Below are 23,162 nucleotides of genomic sequence, written 5' to 3'. Positions count from 1 at the left end.
TATATTCCTTTTTTTCAAATAAAGCTTTGATTATATGAATCATGCTTACATTATATCTATCATGTAAACATAAGAAAATCCTAGCTTTTGACAATCTTATTACTGGTAACTTACAGAATTGCATAAAATATGAGCACGTGGTTCAGTGATAAGAGCTTCTGGGACTTCACTTTGTGGAGGAACCTGAAGGCTTCAGAATGGCCTGCAAGGGAAAGAACCAAGTCTTAATTTGAGCAGAGCAGACCAGAGAACATAGTGTTTTGAAGAATGCAACAAATAATGCAAACAGAGGGAGAAACCAGAAAGAGATCTTCTATATTATGTGAACTGCCATACTTATGCAAACTTATCTGAAGTTATTCCAGCTGAAGATCTGTCTTTGATTTCTTACCTTTTCGAGGACTGTTTCGGGGTTTTCCATCAGGCCCACGTTTACTATGTGCATCTGAACGAACAGACTTGGCCTCAGGCTTGGAAACTTTCAAGTGAGTCTCTGTTTCAACAACATGATAATCTGTCAAAAGAAAGATTTTTAACAGAGGTGATATATGAAGTCAAAGAAAATTATTGACAGCTTATGTTGGTCAAAATATAGAGGAAGAGGAGAATTTTCAAAGGTGCATATCTGTACTTTTGGGTAAAAAGGCAGCAGTCAGTTTAGTATCCTTGAAACGATTTACATACTAATTCTACGTCAACACAACATAAAAAGAAGCATCTGGATTGAAACAAGATGATGTGTGTTGCATTTATAGTCCAGGTCTTTAAAAAGGTGGCAGCCCATGAAAATGTTGAAAGCTACTACTGGATTTCCTGGCAGAAGATTATAATCACAAAAGTAATCTCTCAAAGGCCTGAATTTCTGAGAGAAATGATCCCAAATTACTTTAATAGCAACATCAAATGGGGATAGTGCATTGTAACTTTACAAAGGACATGACAGCTCCCTTTCCTGACTGTCTTTAAAAATGCCAATGGTGTCTTGAAAGAAATGGGACAGAAAAATCTAATCACACTCAGTTTTATGTTCTACTTGCTTACCCTAGACTTGCTCTAATGATGCACAAGAAACAACCATGAGTGACAGATGTGCTACCTTTCACCTCTGATTTCAATTCCTTTTTCCTAGGATGCTTCTTTGCCTGGATATTTGTTTTAATTTGTGGAAAAAGAAAATTGAATGGTTTGAAGTAGTTACTAGCCATCAGGAAGTAAGACAGCAAGTAAAAACATTATTCAGAAGCACTTCTGTGGCATGTGATGACACCACAACTTAAGGAACAACACTACAGAACTAAAGACAGATGAACAGGAAATATCAAGTACCCATGAAAGCGAATAACTCCAAATCATTCTGCTGAACAAAAGACCCAGAGCAAAAAGGAGAGCTAATAAAAAAAAATCACACGACAGAAAACTGCTACAGAAATGACAGTATCTTTCAAAAGTTTCTTATACAAATTACAGTCAAGATGGAACTCAGAGTACTAGCATCATAACAACTCATTAGTATCTTAATACATATTAATTGTACAAGAGAATACTCTAGGTTTTCATAATAACATTCAACACAAAGCAAGTATTGCTGTGCTCATGAAGTTATGAAGTATGAATTAAAAAGTGAGTTTCAATCATAACAACTGCTTATCAGATGAAGAACTCGAGACAATAAATTACAGAGAGTGAGTTAAATAAAGAACAACTTTGGATAGTATCTTCAAGTACCTTAATAGTTGCAAAGAATAAAATGAGTGTTTAAAAAACCCCATAAAAAACACAAGTCAAAAATAAACTTGACCAAAAATCCACCATGGTACAAAATGTTACTTGTGTAGATCAGAAGTAACACTGTGACCTGAACTACTTTAGAATGGGTTTTGACTGTTTGTTTTTCTTTTGTGTTTTAAAGAATGAACAGCTCCTACATTCTATCCCAGCTCGCATGACTAAGCAACTGGAACCAGTAGAGACAATTTAGATCAGCTGATGACCAAGTCATTGCCTGAGTCTGGTTTGCAGAGGGCTATAGTAACAGAAATATAGGTACTGAGGCCTTGAGGAAGACATCAAAATCCACATAATCCTCCAGGACCATGGACAATCTAGATTCCACATCAGAAGGGGATACAGAAGCAAAACTGAGAGCTAGTCCATTTTCCTCACTCACCTTGGAAGCATTCCAGCTCTGGTGTCTGTGAGCCTGTGCTGCTGGATTCTTCCATCTCTTGTCTTCGCTGCTGCACTATTCCATCCAGATCAGAATAATCTTCATTGAAATCCTGATGGGAAGAACGAATCACAAAAAGGCTCAGCCATATTCTAAATCTAAACAATCTAATTTCCTCTAGAATCTGAACCAAAGATCAAAGCTTTGGGACTGTTTAACCAGGAACAACCTCTGATATCAAGATGTTGAGATTAAATTAAAAAAATAAGCTCCATAAGACCACTAGAATTCAAGCTTCATCTTCTGCCTTCTCTATAAGAAAAGCTGCCAAGTTAGACAAGTTGTCAAGTCCAGGACAAGCACTAATAGACTTAGACTCTGGTCATCACATGTGGCTTCACAGTTCTTTCAGATGACTGAACTGTCTTACAGGGGAAGATTTGCTACTAGAAACACTTCAAAAACTGTTCATGGCAGACTTTACATCAGCACAGTGAAATCTGACTGCTAGACAGAGCTATGAAGAACATACAGACCTTGAATAAATCCAAAGCATATGCACATATATAAACTGCACGTCACCGGATAATTATGCTAATTGTTCCCAACTGTCTTCTAGCCTTAGAGACTCATGGAAATTTTAGAAACAGATGTAATTATTTCCTTCAGTTTCCTTTTTTCATACATTATAAATAGTACTTGCAATGAAACATGCCATGCAACAAAATAACAAACTTCTAAGCCATTTACCAGGGGCAGAGTTCTAGGGCGGTCAGCCCTGAAGCTGTTTTCTGCAGAAGAGGGATTTGGACTGTTGCCCATGCTTGTATCCTGGAAAAAAAGCAGCACTGTTAACAAGGAACACAAGAAGAAAGTACCTAGTATTTCACATCAGGATAGCAGTAATAATGAACACAAAGTTACATACCATCTTCACTGCCACTAGTACTTACGTCAAGATGTCTACAGATAGATTTTAATAGCTTGTAGGTGGTATCTCTGGAGAGTAATGAGACAAACATGTACTGCAAAACAAAAGTTCCGTGACTGTTTGCAACAGACATACAGTTTTCCTTCTATCTAAATAAAACTGGACAGGTGATTCTGCTGATCAAGTTACAATTTTCAAGAACTTTAGTATAGCAGGAAAATCCTGCCATCCTTCAAAGCCTATGACTTAAGGTTTATCACACAAACACAGAACAGGCATATAAAAGTTACTGCATTCTGCTGCAGGAATAAGAATATAATCCAGATGTGTTCTTTCTTTTAAAAATACTTCTCAAGCTATGTTTTGCCTACCCCTTAAAAAATCTCCAAACAAACAAAACACAAACTTGCTTTTATATACTGTGTCCTGAACCCAAAAAAAATATTTTTGCAATGAAAATGCATTGTTTCTGAAGCTGCTTCTAAGATAATCACATTTACTACTGATTGATGCAATTACAATTTCTGAATATCACTGTAAGCAACAGTGTTTTGTGTGCCTAAGGTATGACTGGTTAGGTAAGAGATACAAGTAAATAGAAGAACACTGACAGAGCTGTCAACAAAGAAGGCAATACTCTGTGCATGCACCTCCTGACTCAGCTTTTTCAGTTCCTCTGGTGCTATGAATTCTTGGAAAACAGGGAATGAAAGATTACAGAGAGCATGTGGCAAAGAGAGATTCTGGTTTTTATTTACTCACTGAAATACCATTGTCTCTACCAGTACTTACTCTGTCTGTCACTGTTGCTATGATCAGAGCATTTGGCACAAGAAGGGCAGTTTTGGTTTTCTTCAGAAGTGTCACTGACAGCACAGGTATACTAATCTAAAACAAGATCAACATAGCATTCAAATCCCAATACTCACAAATCTACTCATACTGTCTTCTGAGGGGCCAGCCCAGCTACTGGAATAAGCCAGACCCTCAACACTTAACCATTTAAAGATTTCTCCACTGCATTTCTGGTTACTATTATTTAAAGTGAAATAACAAATAGTAATAATCTGAAACCATACCTAATTACTTTTACTTCTGCTTTTATAAAATGCTGATCCAGGCTTTTGTTTGTGTTCCTTTACTGATCCCTTATGGCTCTCACAAGACTACAGGCTTAGCGCATTCCAGATAAGCAAAACAAACGAATCTTAAAGCTATGCTTCTTCGTTTGGAAACCAAATATTTCAGAACACATCAGACAAGACAAGCTTGTTGAATAATGAACATAAAAGTCTTCTCATCACTTAGAGATTTGCAACAAGGAGGTGAGTAAGCAGCTTGTCCTTCAGCAAGGTTGGAAGACCCAATACTGACACACCTGCTGACTTCAACTGATTCCTGTGTGTGTCAAGGAGGCAATCTACATTTACATTGAAAAGTTCTCAATTTTCCTTCCTGCTTTGTGTTTACATCCAATACCCTTAGCTTAATGTCTGCTAAGTTTCAGAGTATTTCACTTCTGATATTCTGCATGGACTCTTCCTGTAAATCCCAGGTTACAATGGTAAAAAAACTTGGTTGGAGACAGTGAGTCGAAAAGCCTAGTGGTTTAGTGAGTTAGGCAAATATAATAATTCTGGGTATGTATATTATGTAATAAACATGGATAATAACATCCATGATTAAGAAGCAGATCCTGGTCAAAATACCTTTGGCACAGGCTCTCAGAACTGAGAAATTTGGAAACAAGTTTAAAAGTGTCCATAAATTATTCATTTAGCAATCACAGCCGAGTTAAAACATGTCACTGGAGGAGAATGAAGTTACTCTGTGCAGTTCCTTGTTAATTCTTGTTCAGAACAGTAACACAAAATCATGAAATGAAAAACTGTACCGGGTTAAAAAAAAAATAAATCTTTGCATATAACAGTTTGGTTGCAAGACTGCCAAACACTATTTGAACAGAAGTCCTGCTATAAGCCACAAAAAAGCAACTTACAATTTTTCTAGTAGGTACAGTTCACAATTCACCTTAAAGAACTTTAGATCAGAGATGCAAACAGCATTCTACTATGTGTAGTTTTGATGGATAACATAAACGCAATCAAAACTAATGTGTCCATTCAGCACTTGCTTATGCACTTTTCCAAAGCATTAGATTGAAAGGGTGGAATCACTGCTTGAGCAGAACTACTTTTATCTGGAACAATAATTATTTCAGAATACAAGGTTTACCTGCAGGCAACACAGAAAGTAATTTCAAAGGGTAAAACAGTGTCTAAATCTAAGGAAGACTCAAGGCCAACATATATAGCCAAATTAGAGCTACCTGGAAAGAAAGTTTTTCAATGCTTATTGAATCCTGCAGAAGCAATTTACTTTTGAATATACACAGTGTCTTTATTGCATAGTCAAAACTCCTGAACTGCACAGCTGCTCCATGCATGAAAGCTTTCAGTACAAAAAAAATCTGCAGGTAGAATTCTTGTCAAAAAATTAACTGGAATGTGTAGATCTGCTCTTTCTCACAATAAAACACTTTATCCCTAAGCTTAAATTGTTTTACAAGTTCTAAGCAATAGAAGCTTTGTGTCTTGGAAACTTTGTCAGTGTATCTGATTGCTAAGAATGTTCCACTTCTAGTCCAGCTTGATTTCCTCCTTCCTCTCCCACAACATAATTTTTCATTGTATCCCTGACTTTCCAGCTTTTTTCTTGGTGGTATTCCTAAAAGCTGAACAAAGCTGTAAATAAATGATAAAGACTATCCCCTTCACTCTCAATTTTCCCCACAATGTTTTCTGAAAATAAGACCCATAACTGAGTAGTTTGCAATATTGCTATAATTACATTTACAGTGTTTATCTTGTAAAATGCTTCCACTTTTCAGCATATAAGTAAGTATGTATATATTCCTGAATTTAAAACCCTGTTGACAAAGATAATTTCCTAGTACTTCATCATTGTAATTCCGCATCTTTTTTCCTAGGTTTTTGTACTTAGTAAAGTTCTACCATATTCTTGTACACCTATAGCTTAGTTGACATTAGAAAGCTGCTCCACAGTTTGAAGTAATTACATTTGTTCATGGTGAATGTAAAATTGCTAGCACAACAGCTTATATTTTAATAAATTGCTGAGATAGTTGTTACAAATATTGAATGACAGTATTCAACCAGTTTTTTCCTTTGTGTCACACAGCTTTCACCAACATATAAATCATCCACATTAATGTACTTCTATGACTAATATCATCCATTAACTAGAAATCAACAATAGTCCTGGGCCAAGTGGTGGAACACAATAACCCATAAGGTCACTATGTGCTGTCAATAATTTTAAGCATTCTTTAAATCTATTACACTTTTTATAAAGTCCTTTAACAATGGAAGGTATTCCATCAAAACAGTTGACCACAGAGAAATGAGAAAATTTCAATCCCTAAACTGATTTCAGCATACAATTCACTGAATCTAACTGGGAACTTTGTTCAAGGATGGGCTTGAAAGGAAGAAGCCAAATAAATCCTTGAAGCAAACTGAACTTCCCCAGAAGAGATCAAAATCAAAGAAGTTTATGTAAACTAAGCACACTCCAAAAGCTCCAAATCAACAGATCCAAGCCTTTGTTTTTATTGTATGCGTATCATCCCCTACAGGGGTGCTAAGCTTTAGGTGGATCACCAAGAAAGACTACTTTATCATCTTCCCAACAGTTCACATCTGATTTCTGATCTGCATATTAGGCTCACAAGTAAAAACTTTGCCAACTTATTTTTCTTATCCTGTTCTCTGTTTATGCAAAATGGTACTGCTAGAAGAATCCTTCAGAGAGCTTTGCTACTCAAGTCAGAAACCTGTTACAGTTTTTCCTCTTTAACTTCCTTAATATGCTTGGCCCTTCTCTTCAGTGCCCCAACTTAATAATTTTCAGCCTTCATTCCTCTTGCTCCTCTTCCTCCTCCTCTTTTAAGTACTTACCTCATAACAAACATTTTTGCAATTTGTATTACATGGGTTTGACAATGCCCTCACTGCTGCTTGTCAGATCCTTTCCTTTCATCTGTTTCTTTCAGACATGAAGTCTTTAAACAAGAGATTCAATCTCTAATAATAATAGTGCTTACTTTTAGACTGTATTCTAAACATCACTTATAAATAGTGACTGTATTCAATAAAACTTGGAAGTATTACTATTCTAGCCTTCCACAATAATTCAAACTTTTGGTGATGAACAGATTGTTAAGAATAGCATTACTATTCTATACATAAACATTTTACTAACCTTAGTGTCTTTACCAAAAACCTTGGAATGGAAGCAAATCCAGTTTTCAGAAAGGAATAACTTTCCTTGGTACAGAATTTCTTTCTGCAGAGCACAGGTAAAACCTGAAACAAATAGATATTCTATAATCTTGAATGAAATCACAACCCAAGCCAAGCCAACTTGGCTTCTGTTTTGCTCCTTTTACAAAGCTCTGATATGTTTAGGTTTATACCTTTTGATTAACATAGTCAAACCTCAAAATTTTCAGTAAGTTTAATACTGACAAGCTCAGAAGATGTCATGTGCCTAAGTTAAGGCTTGAAAGTATTTGAAGGACAACAACTGAAATGAATAAAATTAATAGCAAAAATTACTTAAATGTGAAGAGTTTAATGAAAGATTTTGTATTTAAACTTCCAGCTCTATGGCCATTGTCTAAACTAGATGCCCAACAGAGATAAAACCCATGTGAAGTAACACTGCTTTTACTTCACAGACATGGAGCAAACCATTTCTCACTCATGAACCACCTTCCCTTCATTTCTTTCAAGAAACATTTGCTATACATATCTGTATAGAATTCTGTTCTTATAAGTACTATACATAATAGTAAAATATTTAAACATTTAAACATTCCTTTTCTTTCTAGTGTTGTTAAATATTAAAACACCATCAACAGCAAAAACTCAAGCTAATCACTTGACCAATGCTGTCTCAAGTACTGCCTTTGTTAAGGAAGATTCAGTACCAAAAAATACTGCATTAGGCTACTCTCCAGGAATGGCAAAGTGGGCTACAATTTCCAAACATACCTGTCTTGGGATGACTAAACCAAAACAACACCAACCATGCAGAGATGTAAATTTTACAAGATTACAACAAAATGTCCCCTGCACGTGGATCAAGGCCCTGCAGCTGTAAGCTACTAGAGTTAAAAGATTTTAAAATTTAGGTAGTTCCTCTTGTACATCACCACATTTGTTGGGTAACAACATTATTTAGGATCACAGTAAACAACAACCTAGGGGTAAAATACTTACTTTGTTTCAGTGGTTCATCAATGGGAACATCTAGAAACAGCTTATGAAAATGTGCGTTTGCCTTCAGCTACAAAACAGAAACACACACACTTTAGTAGACAGTCTGACAACCAAGTGACCTGCTCCACTTCCTGTCTTCCACACACTTTCCCATTCTGCCCTCTTGTTTTACAAGAAATCATCATTTTTTTTTTCTGTATGGCTATTAACTCTATATACTGCTTTACTCAGACTCTAATACACTGATGAAAAAGGAACTTGTGTCCTTGTACAACCATGAACTAGAGGGTTAGTAAACAAAAGCCATGTCATGGTAGTTATGTGTTTATTTTTAATCTATGTAAGCAAACAAATGGAGTCTCTGTCTTACCTGATTTGACGCACGTTTTTTCCTTTCAGTCTTGGAGTCACTCTTGATTGTCAGGACTGGACTATCTGTGCTGCTCTTGGTTCTGAAGATTTAAAGCATTTGATGTAAGCCCAGACTCAGTTCATTGGTCTTGTTAAGTTACCAACAGGATGTGCTTTCCCATGGAACATATTAATCCTTTAGAAAACTTATCTAATTCATCAAGAACCATGCAGAGATAAAGAAGAGTATATATTTTCTTAAACTTTGTCAGTCTGCTGACTATGACAGTCTGATGAAGGTCTCCTTTAAATGTAGAAGGGGTAATCTAAATAACTGACTAGCTGGTAAGGAAACAGAAAAAGTTCAAAACATTTTTACAGCTTAATGAATTATCACATTGCTTAGCTTCACCTTTGTTTCTGCACAACATATGAAATATTAATACTAAGCAAGCACCTTCCTTACTAATGAAAGATAAAATGATACAAAACTTAGTAGTTGACGTGGAAGGCAGTGTACAGAAAGCTATGACCTTGTAATACAAGCTGCAGGCTCATTTCAAAAGTGCAACAAAGAAGAATAGGTGCACAAGTCAGAGGATGGCTATGAACTGTATAGTGTAGTGTAATGAAATCATTAAGACAACCAGAAACCCTACAGGAAATGAAATGGAATTCTGAGTACCAGTTGTACAGATAGCTGTATTGTACAGCTCCAGCCATTTATACTGGAAAACCAAAGAAAACCTCAAACAACTCTAAAAAAAAAAAAACAAAACAAAAAAAACAAGTACAGATCAAATTCTCTGTGGATGGCTGGGAAAATCAGTTTTTCCTGTTTATACAGGAGGAATTAATGGCATGGCATTAACATATTAACATACTATAAAAATCAGCTAGCTCTTTCCCAGAGGCCTCAGATACAAACTGAACAGCAGAAGAAAAAAATGTGTCACAGGACTCATACTGAATGACCTGAAAAATATGTTGTGCTAAAGATACAGTAGGGAAATAAAGGTGCTAAGAAAGTTTCCATTACTGCACCATATGAGTGAGAAGAAGAGAAACCATGAGTGTTATGGAGACACAGCTGGAAAGAGATCATATAGCAATCTGACTTAGACATTGACTTAGACAGCAGAGAAACTGGCTGCATATCTCAGGACATCCCTCATAGAAGAAATCTCTAAAATATGTGAGTACATGTATTTGTGTGCTTGTGTAAAGTACAGGTCAAACTGAAACAAATAGTAACCCTGACAAAAATCTTACATTTAGCCTTCACCAAAAGTAGTCAACTACAGCATATGACAGGTAAGACTGCAACACTTGGAAAAACAAAAAAAAAAGTGATAACACACTTCCTTCAAATACCTTTTCCTCAAAGAAGCTTCATGAAATTAAGTGGTTTTTGGAAGATATTTGTCTTGTGACCAAAATAACAGTGTCAGGCTGAACACTGACATTTGCACTGACTGTTGAGTTAATGAAGTGAAAAGGATGCAAAGGGCCAAGCCTTCCACGTGAGATTTTAGTGTTTTTTAGAAGCACTTAAAACACAGTCCAGTTCTCCAATAAAGAAGAATGAGTGTCTTTGTAGGACATAACAAAAACCTGATGCAATATATGGCACAGAGTCCAAAATTAAAACTTACGTCATAGTTTTACCGTGGACAATCAATATTCCTGCATGTTCTGGAAACAGGCCAGGACTAGAACTGCAGCTCAGTTTGACTGCCTGTCAAATTGATTATGAATGGAAAGTAACTAGCAGTGGCACCAAACACTGCAATATATTTTTTCCTTGAACACTGGAACTAAGCCAGCTCAGAGTCTAAATTCTGTATGACTGCTTGCAGTGGGTAACAGAGTAACCAGGGAAGGTGCCTGGATTCCAGTTCTCTTGCAAAATGTGCAAGCTAACCTCTGCTAGGATATCTGATAAATACTGCCACTCAGTCTAGCTTTTGAAGTGGGTTGCAGCCATTCTAATTATCTTACTAGAAGAAAATTGACATTTCTGACGTTACCTAGCAACATCAACTTTTTTCCGGTCATCAAAATACTCCATTTCACTGGTAGGGGTCTGCAGTGACACCGTGGGTGATTTTCCAGCCTTTCTTTTTTCATCAGTTCCATTTTCTCCATCTGAACTGCAGGGGGGAAAATAAATAAATAAACAAATAAATAACCAAAGAAATAGAAGTATGTATTACAGGATTCACAGTCATGTCAAATGCCACTGCAACATGTTGACAATACAGCATATACTAAAGGACAAAATTGTAACATATATTTCTGTTGAGATCCTGAAAAAATCTTTGTCTACTGACTGGACAGTACTATACATCTGAGCTCCCGTACTGGAACTTCAGCAATGAAGAGCGGAAAATTGAAATACTGCCATGGATATTTCAGCACTCATAAAATCTGTAGCTCTAGCTTCCGTTCTGAAGAGAATGTCTCGTTTAGGAAAAATGCATTCCATGTTCAGTACTCAGACTCAGATGACTAATGGAAATTAATTTGATTGGCAATCCAGGAAAAAAACATCTTGCATGATAGCACTTGGTGTTTAGCAGATTATTTGTGGCTCAATATTGTGAGAGGAAGATGGGTCCTATTTTGCATCTCACTTCCCTCTTTTGTGAGAGTCCACATGTAGAATTTTTACAATAAAGGTCTCTCTTCAAGTACAAAAAGCACAAGTTTTATTTTACAAAAGCAGCACTGCCACCACAGTGCATTGTCTTTTCACAGCATGTGCCACTGCTTCAGAAATGTGTGGTACGGACCCAGAGTCTCAAGGCTAAGCAATGTGCCATTAGAACCTACCCCTGGTTTCCCTTTCCATAATTTTCCAACAAAATGACAGCTCAGTAAACTTAGAGAAAAAGAGCTGTTATTAATAATAGGGTGTGAAGGATGGATGATGACACTCCAAAATGACATGACAAATACATACACACACTTGCCTGCAGAAACCTGAAGCCTGAGAATAAACTGTAGGATGCTTTTGGGAAAGGAAAGCCAAACCATGTCACCCACTAATTTAGTGTCTGGTCTGAATGACTCCATTTATAGAAGCTTTCCATTATAAAGTTTAATGTCTGCAATTTTGCAGCAATACCACAGCCATCATGTGACACTCTCTTTACTAGGAACAGTTTTTTTTCTTACTAAAACAAAAATTTTGCTAACAGAGGTTTTCAAACTAATTTAATCTTCTTTTAGGAAGGGCACAAAAAGATCTTCTGCTTTTATTACAGTCTGAAGAGTAAGATCAGAAGATATGCCTCACAACACCTTAATTGAGGTCTAATGAGGTGTTATCCTACCTCACAGTTAAACTAGAGCTTATGTCACAGGACAAATGCCAGGATTCTAAAGACATCTTATATTTACATAGAGCAGCTATTTCCATATCTAAGTCTCCCTCAGCACTCCCCATCACAGGGGCACTGAATTTCAACTCCGTAAGTTACACTTTATTAGTGCTGTAATCCTTTCAATTATACACAAAGCAAATAAAGAAAAAAGCTTATTATTTCCCCATAACTTTACTCTTGGATCAGCTCTACCTTGACCACATATCATCAGCTTTTATTTTCAGTTGACATAAATGACAAATAGGCAATTCATGAGATTCAAGTAGAACCAAATCTGCCTGAACAACCCAAATAAGCAGCTTTATGCTGTTTGAGATTTTAAGCAGACAGACAAACAGACTACCAACTCAAGATGCACTCTGCTAACATAGGTGAGTTTGTACTATAAAAGCCTGCAAATCCAGAAAATGTCTTATTCACAATCTTGATGTATTTCTATTACCCAAATTCTTGGGCTCCAAGGGTGGGCAGAGGATATCAGAAATTAGTGGGATGAGGAATAGGGTGTGGCAAAATTGCCACGCTCAATAAAAGAAGCTTAGCATGGAAACTCCCAAGTGAACAGAATAAATCATTACACAGCATTTTTTTTTAAGATTAGTTGCTTGAGTCTGAAGCCTGACTGGTGTTGATCACTGCCTTGGTCATCCTGCTATTCTCACATGGCTATGCTACCAACTGATCAAGGGGGCCAGTCTCTACAGTACAAATATCTTTTTTTTAAAATCTGTAACACAGGTTACCACTCACACCTGTCAGCATGGTTAGATGCTTTACTGCTGCCTTTTTTATTTAAAATTCATACTTCCTTTCCCTCATCTATTCTTTCTGTTTTCCCTACTAACTTCTTCTACTCCTGAATCCCTAGTGTCTGATGAACCCATTCCATCTTGCTGCTTTCAGATGGCATAGAGCTCAGGCATCCCAATATGCTAATTCTGCTGACAGCTGTGTGTGGGAACACTGAGCTAACTTGTGCCAGCCTGCTCACCTCTCCAGGATGTCTTCTGCAGCTGGGAACAGCAGCACAGCTGTGAGGAGACTCACCCATGTAACACAACACTGACAGCCAGAGGGTGTATTCCAACTAGCTGACACTGTTTCACTGTGTCTATCCTTTACTCCACCCCCTTACGTCTCCTTCACATAATGAAAAACTATGGATGGATTTCTCCTTATATTTCTGACAATTATACCTCCACACAGCAAATAAGTTATTAGTAGGTGTTTTCTAAGTATCTGAAGAACTTTCCCCTTCCCTTCCTCACAAGTAAATTAAAGCACTCCTCACATTTTCATAAGTGAATCAGTACTCATAAATGCTTTGTTAAAAAGAGCACAAAAGTCAGGAACAACAACAGTAACAAATTAGATTAAGAGCACTTAAAAACAAGTGATTGTCACTACAACTGTTGGGAGTAGATGTACATAAAAGAACTGGGTTTGCAAATGTCAGGGCAAAACAAAAGAATTTGTGACATTGGGACCACTGAAATGAAAAATAAAAAAATTCATATTTGGTACTACACCAACCCTATTAAAATAATAGCTAAAAGAAAAGAAGTTGTCTCTAGTTTCCAAATAAAGAACAGTTGTCACAGGCAGTATTTTGAAACCCAAGTCCTGCACTTACAGTGGGATCATACTAGTGGGATCTAAACTAGTAAAAATAAATATTAGTTGTGTTTAAGAGAAAGTCCTATGAAATGCATAAACCAAGGTTGTGGACTAAGTTCCATTCTAATATAATTCAGAAACACATTATTTATCAATAAATTTTAAAAGTCAGAGGAACTTCACGTCTTCTGATCTGAATGGTTTCTAGGAAAACAAAACTTTGTGGCTGATGTTTGTTAAGTTCCTTGTATTGTACAAAATTCTCTCAATTTCAAACTTTCTGGTCTTACATTAACCATCACCAGGACCTAAAAAATTCAGACTCCCTGTGAAACTTACACTGTACCATGTTAATGGGAATTTTTCAAGAGAAAAAAGACTAAATACATTAATCTAAAATAGCAACTTTTCCTCTGTTCCCTTCAAATACAGTTTGAGTAAGAAGCACTGATCAAAAAAATATGTGAGAGAGAAGTGGTAATTGGACACAGTTTGGAAAGTGAACCTCAAGGAACAACCGCTGTCTTTGACAACCCCAGTATTGAGCCAGACACAAACACTTCTCAGGTGTACACAAGAGAGACCAAAATTCCAGAACTATATGGTGGTTACTGTCTTCAATTCCCTGCAAACACATGAATCCTTCTACATAGCTTCCTCAGGACACCCACTACTTGGTCTGCCTGATAACTGCTCTAGAAGTCCAGAAGCCACAATAAGTAGTGACAAACCAGTCACCCAGTCCACAAATTGCAGATCAGTTATGTAGGAGTAAAAAAGACCTGTTGAATAATTAGAGGTGCTAGGTACATCTTCAATTGTTATGTAAAGCATATTTCCCAAGGGTTTAATGTGATTCAGCATTGGTGCAATGTTCCTTCTGTGGATGCAGCATACATATAAGATCACCGTGTTACCTTGGAAGCCCTGTTGGTCCAGTTTCACTTTTATTATACCAAAAAGGAATAATTTTGCAACAGCAGTTAGACTGCTGTATTACTGTAAATGATCAATCTAAGTACTTGGGAAATAATTTCTCCCCAAATGTCCACAACCATGCTTGGTACAACCCATGAGAAAATATCCATCACAAATACGGTGACATTATTTTGGTTCTGTTGGATTTATTGGGTAGCTGTTGGTAGACTGACAGAATTTGACAAAGGAATCAAAGTAGTGTGAACAATTGCAATGCTAAGAGATAGTGTTATTTAAGCTATTCTTGCTCCCTTACATGAGTTTATGCAGGTAAAGGACTGAGTTACTTTTACAGAAACTTAAAGTCCAAGGGAGAGACTCCAAACACTTAAGAATCCCAAATAAAGATGGCAGATTTTGGCAGGTTTTTAAAAGCAGAGAGGATGGAGCAGCATGAAGAGATTTATCTAGGCATTATCCAAAAGATGTACCAGCAACATGCTTCAAGCAGAGATGACTACAAGATGGTAAGATGGAATGTACCAAGGCTTGGAAGCTCAGCATGCTGCAAGTCACAGGTCTCCTCCTAAGCACTTACTGTCCTTGATCTATCATGTGTTAGAGAAGCAATCATCTCAAACTACTTTTTGCTAGGACTAAAGTGTTAAAGTTTTCCTTCAGAAGACATGTCCTGTCATTCTACTGGAACTTTTCTATGCCACAGCAGTCTGAGCAAACCTTTTTTGCATGTGTAATCAGATTCTGGAGTGCTTTATCTGATGAGCTTGCATTTATACTGTACACAGTTCAATTACTTCACACCTGGACTAAAGAAAATACCTTTCCACTGTAAACTCTCTGGCTGTCCTCTTCATATAGGATTAGAATGGTCTCCATACTGGAAAAAAAATATCAACAATGCTCAAATTGAGGATTTAAGTCCTGTCTGTACAGTCTGGTCACTTAGAAGCAAAATGCTCCAGTAGCTCTACAGCCTTGCTCTAGTGTTATGTGGCACACAGCACTGTTTATGCAAGATAACACATCTCCCAGAAGCAATTTCTCAAAATAATGTTGTGATTTAATCTACTTTGAAGACTATATACCATTCTTACCATGTAAATGGACAGCCAAACACTGACTATCACTAAGAATCCGAAACTATCAAAACAGGCAGAATATGAGCTACAGCTACTCTAATCAAAAAGGGGCAGAAAGCTGCTTAACAACTGCTATAATAGATGTTCGACTGACAAAATGTATCTATTTGGTATTTGTATAATTCCAAGTACACATCTTGTACTTAGGGCTGAAACCTGAAGGAAATAAAGCAGCCAATTCTGAACTGCAGGATTTTGTATGTCTTTTGTATAGTTAATCTACAGACAGCAGATGTATTTATATCAAATACAGAGAGCAGCAAAGCATTAATGATGGTGTGGAGATACGAAGCCCTGCATGACAGAGAAGGTCAGTTTGTCAGTGTGAATAGGTATGAACCAGACTGAGATTTAACTTCCTCAGGTTGATCAGGGAGCAGGCTAATTCTCCTCTCATGAGATCAGAGCCAAACATAGTATAATGGAGGCAGAGTTACACAGCTGCACATTAACTGTGTAAAACATACATATGGATGGGCACACTGGCACATACACCACGTGCTTCTCTACACATTTCTAGGTTTAAACACAACTATAGGCACAGCTGGAATCTTGATGTCAGATGGCATCAAAAGAGAAATGAAACCAATTCTTTAGGAATTCCTCAAAACCTGAAACTAAATTTACATATCAAGCTACTTAATTGCAGAAATGCTTACTGCGTTCTATTCCACATCTATCTCTTGGAACACAATTACTCACCTGTGAATAGTTTAATATGTTTGTGTTGCAATGTCTTTTTTAAAAACAGAAATTAAATTTTGGAGTTAATACTGAACAGAAACCCCTCCAACACTGTTAAGGACAGAGAAAGCCAGGTTTTTCTCCTCAACTGAATAGACATTTCACATAATAACTAGATCAAGTTTCACACTGCCTTGCCACTTGGACATCAGCAAGATCACTGTGACACTGCAGACGTCATTAGCAAGTATGTAAATTCTCTGCTCTAAATACCATCTATTATTAACTGTCTGTATTCCCTGTCTAATCAAAACCAGACTGCTATCATGTTCCATAGAAAAAAAAAAACACAGAAGAATTCCCTGTGCTCTGAAACAAGAGACACTATAACAAGATATTTTACTAAGTTAACACTAGAACAGGAACACAAGCCATTTAACTCTCTTGTCTTCTCAAGAGTTTCCGTTTCATATATCCACTTCAAAAAGCAAAAGCCCTCTCGTATATCTTCACTCAACTCCACAAGATCCCCATCACACAGTTTCCATGGGAGTTCCAGTAGGATGACAACTACTATTTATTTGAACATAGTCATAGTCAAATCTAGCACACTACAGAAATCTTTGACAGACACATTTCTTGGGAGACAAAAAAAGAAAAGTAAAATACACTCATTCACCTCTGCTTTGGATGGGAGCATATCTTTTTCTCATTCTTCAACCTGCTTGCATCCTTTAGAAGAAACTGTTTTCATCTCTCCTAGTTCTAGCCTACTCAATCTTTTAACTCAAAGCAAGACAAAAATAGAATCACAAGTAAATTAAAGCATAATGAAAACAAAGCATACAGTCTTAACTCACATTTTTATCTTTAGCTTCCAGATGTGACAGGAGAAAGGGAAAAGAAAAATTTCCTGATTTATCACTTGTTCAGGGTGCAAAAAAAGAGAGAAAATGCACTTAAGTTCCAGGTCTACCAATTGTTCAATACCAAATTCAATTAAAAAGATAAATACTGCATCTATATACAATTTGTATGTTCAATACCACCACATAAGCATCTATCAATCAGAGCTGTTCCTTAACTCAGGCAGAAACAATACATATCTATTAAAAAATAAAAGCATCTTTACAAATGAGGCCTGATCACCACAGAATAAGTATAAAGGTTTGGTGGAGTTTCCTGAAGCTGCACCTCTGGCTTCTGGAAGAAGAACTCCAGAGAAATATACCTGAACATACTGCAAAACTTGGATGCCAGTTTTTTTGCATTAATTGTGCTTTTGAAAAAAAAACCTAAGCAGTTACATCAGACTCAAATACTTAAGAAAATAGAAGAGAACCCACAAAAACCATAATAAATCCCAAAAAACAAAATAATAATTAAAAAAACCCAACAAAAACCAGGCACCTGCAATTATATTAACAACCATTATTAAGAATACAGTTAGAGATGAAAGCAGAGATCTGGTAACAATCTTATCAACACTTTTATTCTATTCTCTGCTGCTAAAAAGTGAAGCTGCCACAAAACTCTTGACCAGCAGCTTCTGTTCTATGATACGTTTAGAAATAATGACTCACTAAGCTGCACAAAATTGTTTTAATCAATGTACATGAGAAAAACATAATTTTGATTCTTCTTTGACAGGTTATATGCAAAGAGAAGGAGGGTTAGATTTTCTCATAAAGCAGTGTCTTTGAAAACTGGCACTGGTAAGATTGATAAGATTTCCCTGCTTAAAGTATGTTACATCCTGCTCCTACATATATATTATTTACACTTATTTGAGGTTCCCCAGCAAGATTAGTGCACAACAAAGCCAAATGAAAAACAATGAAATGAAAATTAACTTCTCATTGTGTTTATCTACTATGCTTTATCATGCTTTCCTTGTTTAAAATGCAACACTAATCAAGGAGAAAAAATTCCAAGTTTCAAGGAATACTAGAGTACATTTTTGACATATCATCACACATTTCACCAAGGACAGAAGTGAACCATTCACCAAGGATCTGACAATGCTGAACTTCCCTTTATTATCTTTTCAACCTATGACTACTCTTACAGACCCGCTCATGTGTTCATGGAAAAGATCAGAACAATGTGGATAATTGAATACAAAAGCTACTATTTCACACTAGGAAATACTAGCTCCCAACAATGGGTCTAACCAACACCAGCCACAAGAGTGCCTTTGACTGTGACACTGAATATAAGGAACCATTTTCCTTCCAGTGTCTTGGAAAAAGGCAGTCTTATTAGAATCAGATGTGACACATGGTAGCCAGACACCTGCTAAGGACAACTGGATTTTCTGTTTTCACCATTTCGTTTCTATTTTTCTACGTAACCATGACACTGAGTCTGAATGCTCCCAAAGCCTGAGTCTTCAGTCTGAGCCTTTCCACTGGCCACAAGCTGTCCTCCATGGCAAAACACACTCTCTCCTACGCTGGCCATAGCATGTTTACATGTATTTTAAAATTTTTCAAAACCAAATAGAATACATGTAATTCTGTTATTTACTGGTCTTTTTGTAACACAAACTTCCTTCTTGTTGAGAAAGAGGCTGAATAAATCTAAACAGCTCTTCTTGAACTAGTATAGCATGGATGGCAGCTACAGAAGTATATCAATAGCCTTTTGCCTATGTGGTCTGTCTTTCAGAAACAGACTGGAACCATAGCCAGAGGGCTAAACTGAGGCATGTGTAGGACATGCCAGGATATGGCTGGATTTATGGGGGAATGTACATAACTGCTGTTTCATAGTCAGATAGCTAGGTTTCTCTCTTCTGTCCACAGAGGGTGAAGGCTTCAGGTCTGACTCTATGTTCCCTGTTCTGCTGAAATTGTCTGCTGCCTGTCTGCAGCCTACATATTATTTCCTGCCACTCTTTCTGGAGCTTATTAACATCCCTAACCTTAGTGTGCTATTTTTCAAGGACAGAGGCAAAGACACTCAGTACTAGGTAAAAGTTTAGTTAAAGTAGCACACGTCTGAGAAGATTCATTGGAAAGGATATATGTGGACGTTGTAAGAGCTATGAACAGAGCGTAAAAAAAATTCATCTTAGCAGTGGCCTCATTAGATAAGCACATAATTTCTAACCATATAACTGAAATATTTATGGAGATGGAAGTAAAAAGACAATACTGTGATGGGATGTTTATGCATCACCTTTCAAATAAAAGCAACAAATCCTGCTGCCCAAAGCTATAGTCATGCTGCCTAACAAGCATTTCTCACAGATACCATATAACTAGTAAATACATTAGCCACATGAGGCAGCTAGGTGGAAAGAAAAAAACTCCTCTGATCCATACCATGCAGTTACACATGGAAAAAAATATTTTTAAAAAGCTACTTTTATAACTTAAGCATGCACATAAAGTGAACAAAGTGGGAATGGCAGGGAGAAAAAAGGGAAAAAACAGAAGTGATCAAAAAACATCATCATGAAGAAATGAAGGTTCAAACCTAACCTCGAACACTCCTGTCACGCCATAAATTTAAATGCTTCATTTGTAAGCCTCTCCTTCTCTAGAGATCATGTGTTACAACTTTTGCTATAAAACTGAGGAAGAAATACTAGGGAACAATTAAAAAATATGATACTTAGTATATGTTAGTATCTTCATCCCCTCGAAGTACATACTTACACCTTTTCTCCTTGGCAAAAAAAACCCAACACCAAAAACAAATAAACAAACAAACAAAAACAAAATTAAAAAAACAAACAAAAAAACACCCTAAAACTTTGACTACTGGAAAGGAGTTAACCTAGATCAAAGTAGAAATAAAACGATAAGTCAGTAATAAATAACTTTCCCTCTTTTCTCTGCATTTTGCATTTTTCTTAAATAAGAGACTTCAAAAAAAATAGTGAATTTTGATTAAGCACAAGTCAGTCAACTAATTTTGTTTTAATTTATCAACTGATAAACAGTTATTAAGAAACATCTGTTAGGGTAGAATAGAATGCCAGACAAACAAACCATAAAAATCACATTCTCCCTGCCCAGAAGTACCCAATTTGCTTGCAAGCATTTTCCACTGCTTGCAGTAGCATATTTTCCCCAGCACTGCAATGCATTTTCACTAAAAAAAAAAATTTAAAAACCTTCCACATATTACAGCCTCTGAAGTCCAAGTCTCTCCAATTCTGTAAGTTACACTTGGTAATTGGGTATTACCTGAATCTGTAAACCATAAGGGGACAGAATGTGCCACTTAATGTTAGCAGAATCTTGCCATACTGCAACCCATCACATCACACTTACACAGACAGATTGTATCATCCCAGGACAAATATTACCTGTGGCACCAGAAAGTACTACATGGACTTTGTCACAAGCAAGCATGGGTAAAAGCAGAGGGATGCTGACAAGGCATATGAACTGCTTGCTATTACTTCTCTGCCATTTCTCCTTAATGTGCTACACTCTTATTTTTAATGCTCAAACATCTGTTCTACCAGCTGTCCCTGAAGCAGGGCTGACAGCTTCTACAGGAGGTCAAGTGCCACCACAAATAAAACCCACCCCACTTTCCAGTCAAAAAAATAAATATTCTCTAAATACAGTGCAAGGGTTAACTCCTTTTTGGTCCAAGGCCACATCAGGATGTGATGGTTAGGGAACTCCACTTGGAAGGTTTTTTCTGTCCACAATTTTTTAATTTGCTTGGAAGGAATTCACATAATGACAAACTTTTGGCACATCACTATTTTGGGTCTGCATAATAACCGTGCCCATCTTCCACACAGTGTTATCTCTGGGGTTACAGCTTGCAGAGATCTACTGGAAACTTCGCAAATATGCAAGTATCAATAAACATCCGAGAGTAGCCCATTTTCTGAATCAGTATGAAAATACTGATTGAAAATTGTTGGATAAATACAAAATTCCAAGTTTCTAATCTTGAAACACTTAAGAAAAACGAATCCAAAAAAACTCTGGCAAAAAAAAAAAAAAAAGAAAACAAACCCCCCCCCAAAAAAACAAACAAACAAAAAAAAACCAACCCAAAATTCTTTTACAGCTTCAGTCTTTCAGATGCACCTATCCCTCAGGGAGTCTCTATGGTAGCAGCAGCAGCACATTAATCTATGAAGTTAATCTCTAAACTGAGCAGCATTTTAAGCATACCTCCAGGAAGTACAGGTTACTGTATACACATAAATCTCTTTACACACATGAATCTCTCTCCCCTGGAGCTTTGGAAAACACTAAAGATTCAATAAATCTCTATAACCCCACTAACATTTTTTTTCAAATAGAGGTCATCATGAGCTCTCTTAGTTGCATATTGTTCCCTGGAAGTACATGAGAAGAACGAAACTCCACCAAATCCACATACACTTGCATACAACATCTTCTAAAACCAAATCTTCAACAATACAGCTTGTAGCAATCTCATTTCCAGCTGAATAAAAGTCATGCTTCTGTTCTTGAGCTGAATAATCTCCCCTGTAACTTCACATTAGTCAAACCAAGAATACCTGGCTTGTGAGGTTAACTCCCAATCAAATTAACACAAGAGTTTCTCAGACAAGTTTCTCAGTAAAATGAGGCTGGAAATTAAATTCCAACTTTGTTTCCAAAGAGCAAATATTTCAACAATTTTCTAGTTTAAGACAAAGTGTTTCAAGTTCTGCTTTTCCTCTCCCAGTCTTTTCACCCTCCCGGGTCAGGCCACTACTGCTGAGCACTGTATCTTAAAGTGTAACAGACTGCCTAGCTCTTCCCTGCATGACACTTACTGAACAGCAAAAATTGATAGCTAAAAAAACCTAAAGAGTCACAGTGAGTAAGACTTCTCTGTTTGTCACACTGGCTAAGACTGACCTTGTTTCTAAAACTGTTAACTGATGAAGGACTGAAAGACTAAACACCTGGGGGCAAAACAGATGGTCAGTTACTTGTGCATGTGCAATGCCCCCAAGATCAAGCTCTCCATATACTATCTTGGACTACTAGTTCTGTTTACAATAGAAAAATCAGATACAGATCTTGCATACCTGAAGAACTTCATTAGGTTCACTGGCATAATTCTGTGCAGGGATCAGGATCCAAGGTTTGAAGTCAGAAGACTCTAGAGAAGGTCTGGGATTTATGTTTCATTTGTAGTGTGAAGTCACTGATGTGATTACACCATACAGGATAAAGGACACTTAAAAGACACTTTGATTCCCAGGGCTCTCTAAAAAGCAAGTTATTTCTGGCAACAGATTTCACTGTGATACATAGTTTAGGAATACACCTACTTAGAGATCACCCAACAACAGCTGGGGGAAAAAACCAAAAACCAACACAGACTTTCCCAACATTTGTTTCAAAATAAAGAGCTAGCGGCTGGTAAACTGTTTGCCTTTCTCCTGGAAGCCGTTTAAGAATAAATATTTGTGAAGAAAAGTTCTTTGGGGAGAGAAATAATCTCATATTAGGAACAAGTTAACTCTTTTAAATTTCTTTTGAGGAGAAAGTCCCACATGTTTTAGTTTCTTGTTTTGCAGACGCTTAACTTCTCAAACACTGTCCTTGGGACTGCCAAGACCCATGTGAATTGGGAGCCTGGTAATGGAAACAGACAGCTGTCTGATTCCAGCAACGTTTTCACGTGATGGTCATTGCC

General features: G+C 36.8%; 1 protein-coding gene across 2 annotated transcripts in view; it reads right to left on the bottom strand.

Annotated features, from left to right (window-relative positions):
* The window catches only part of GRAMD2B (GRAM domain containing 2B), a 41,313-nt gene that overhangs the window by 5,182 nt on the left and 12,969 nt on the right, over window positions 1–23,162 (bottom strand). For both annotated transcript variants that reach the window (XM_062513315.1, XM_062513314.1), the window contains exons 2-11: window positions 10,786–10,908; window positions 8,775–8,856; window positions 8,405–8,471; window positions 7,383–7,486; window positions 3,891–3,986; window positions 3,121–3,192; window positions 2,918–2,998; window positions 2,168–2,279; window positions 392–514; window positions 115–202 (exon numbers count right to left, since the gene is read on the bottom strand). In XM_062513315.1, the coding sequence (XP_062369299.1) occupies window positions 115–202; window positions 392–514; window positions 2,168–2,279; window positions 2,918–2,998; window positions 3,121–3,192; window positions 3,891–3,986; window positions 7,383–7,486; window positions 8,405–8,471; window positions 8,775–8,856; window positions 10,786–10,908 (948 nt within the window). The remainder of the gene's footprint in view (window positions 1–114; window positions 203–391; window positions 515–2,167; window positions 2,280–2,917; window positions 2,999–3,120; window positions 3,193–3,890; window positions 3,987–7,382; window positions 7,487–8,404; window positions 8,472–8,774; window positions 8,857–10,785; window positions 10,909–23,162) is intronic.

This window comes from Cinclus cinclus, chromosome Z (assembly GCF_963662255.1).
Source record: "Cinclus cinclus chromosome Z, bCinCin1.1, whole genome shotgun sequence".
Taxonomy (NCBI): Eukaryota; Metazoa; Chordata; class Aves; order Passeriformes; family Cinclidae; genus Cinclus; species Cinclus cinclus.
This window is presented reverse-complemented; position numbering and strand designations above follow the sequence as displayed.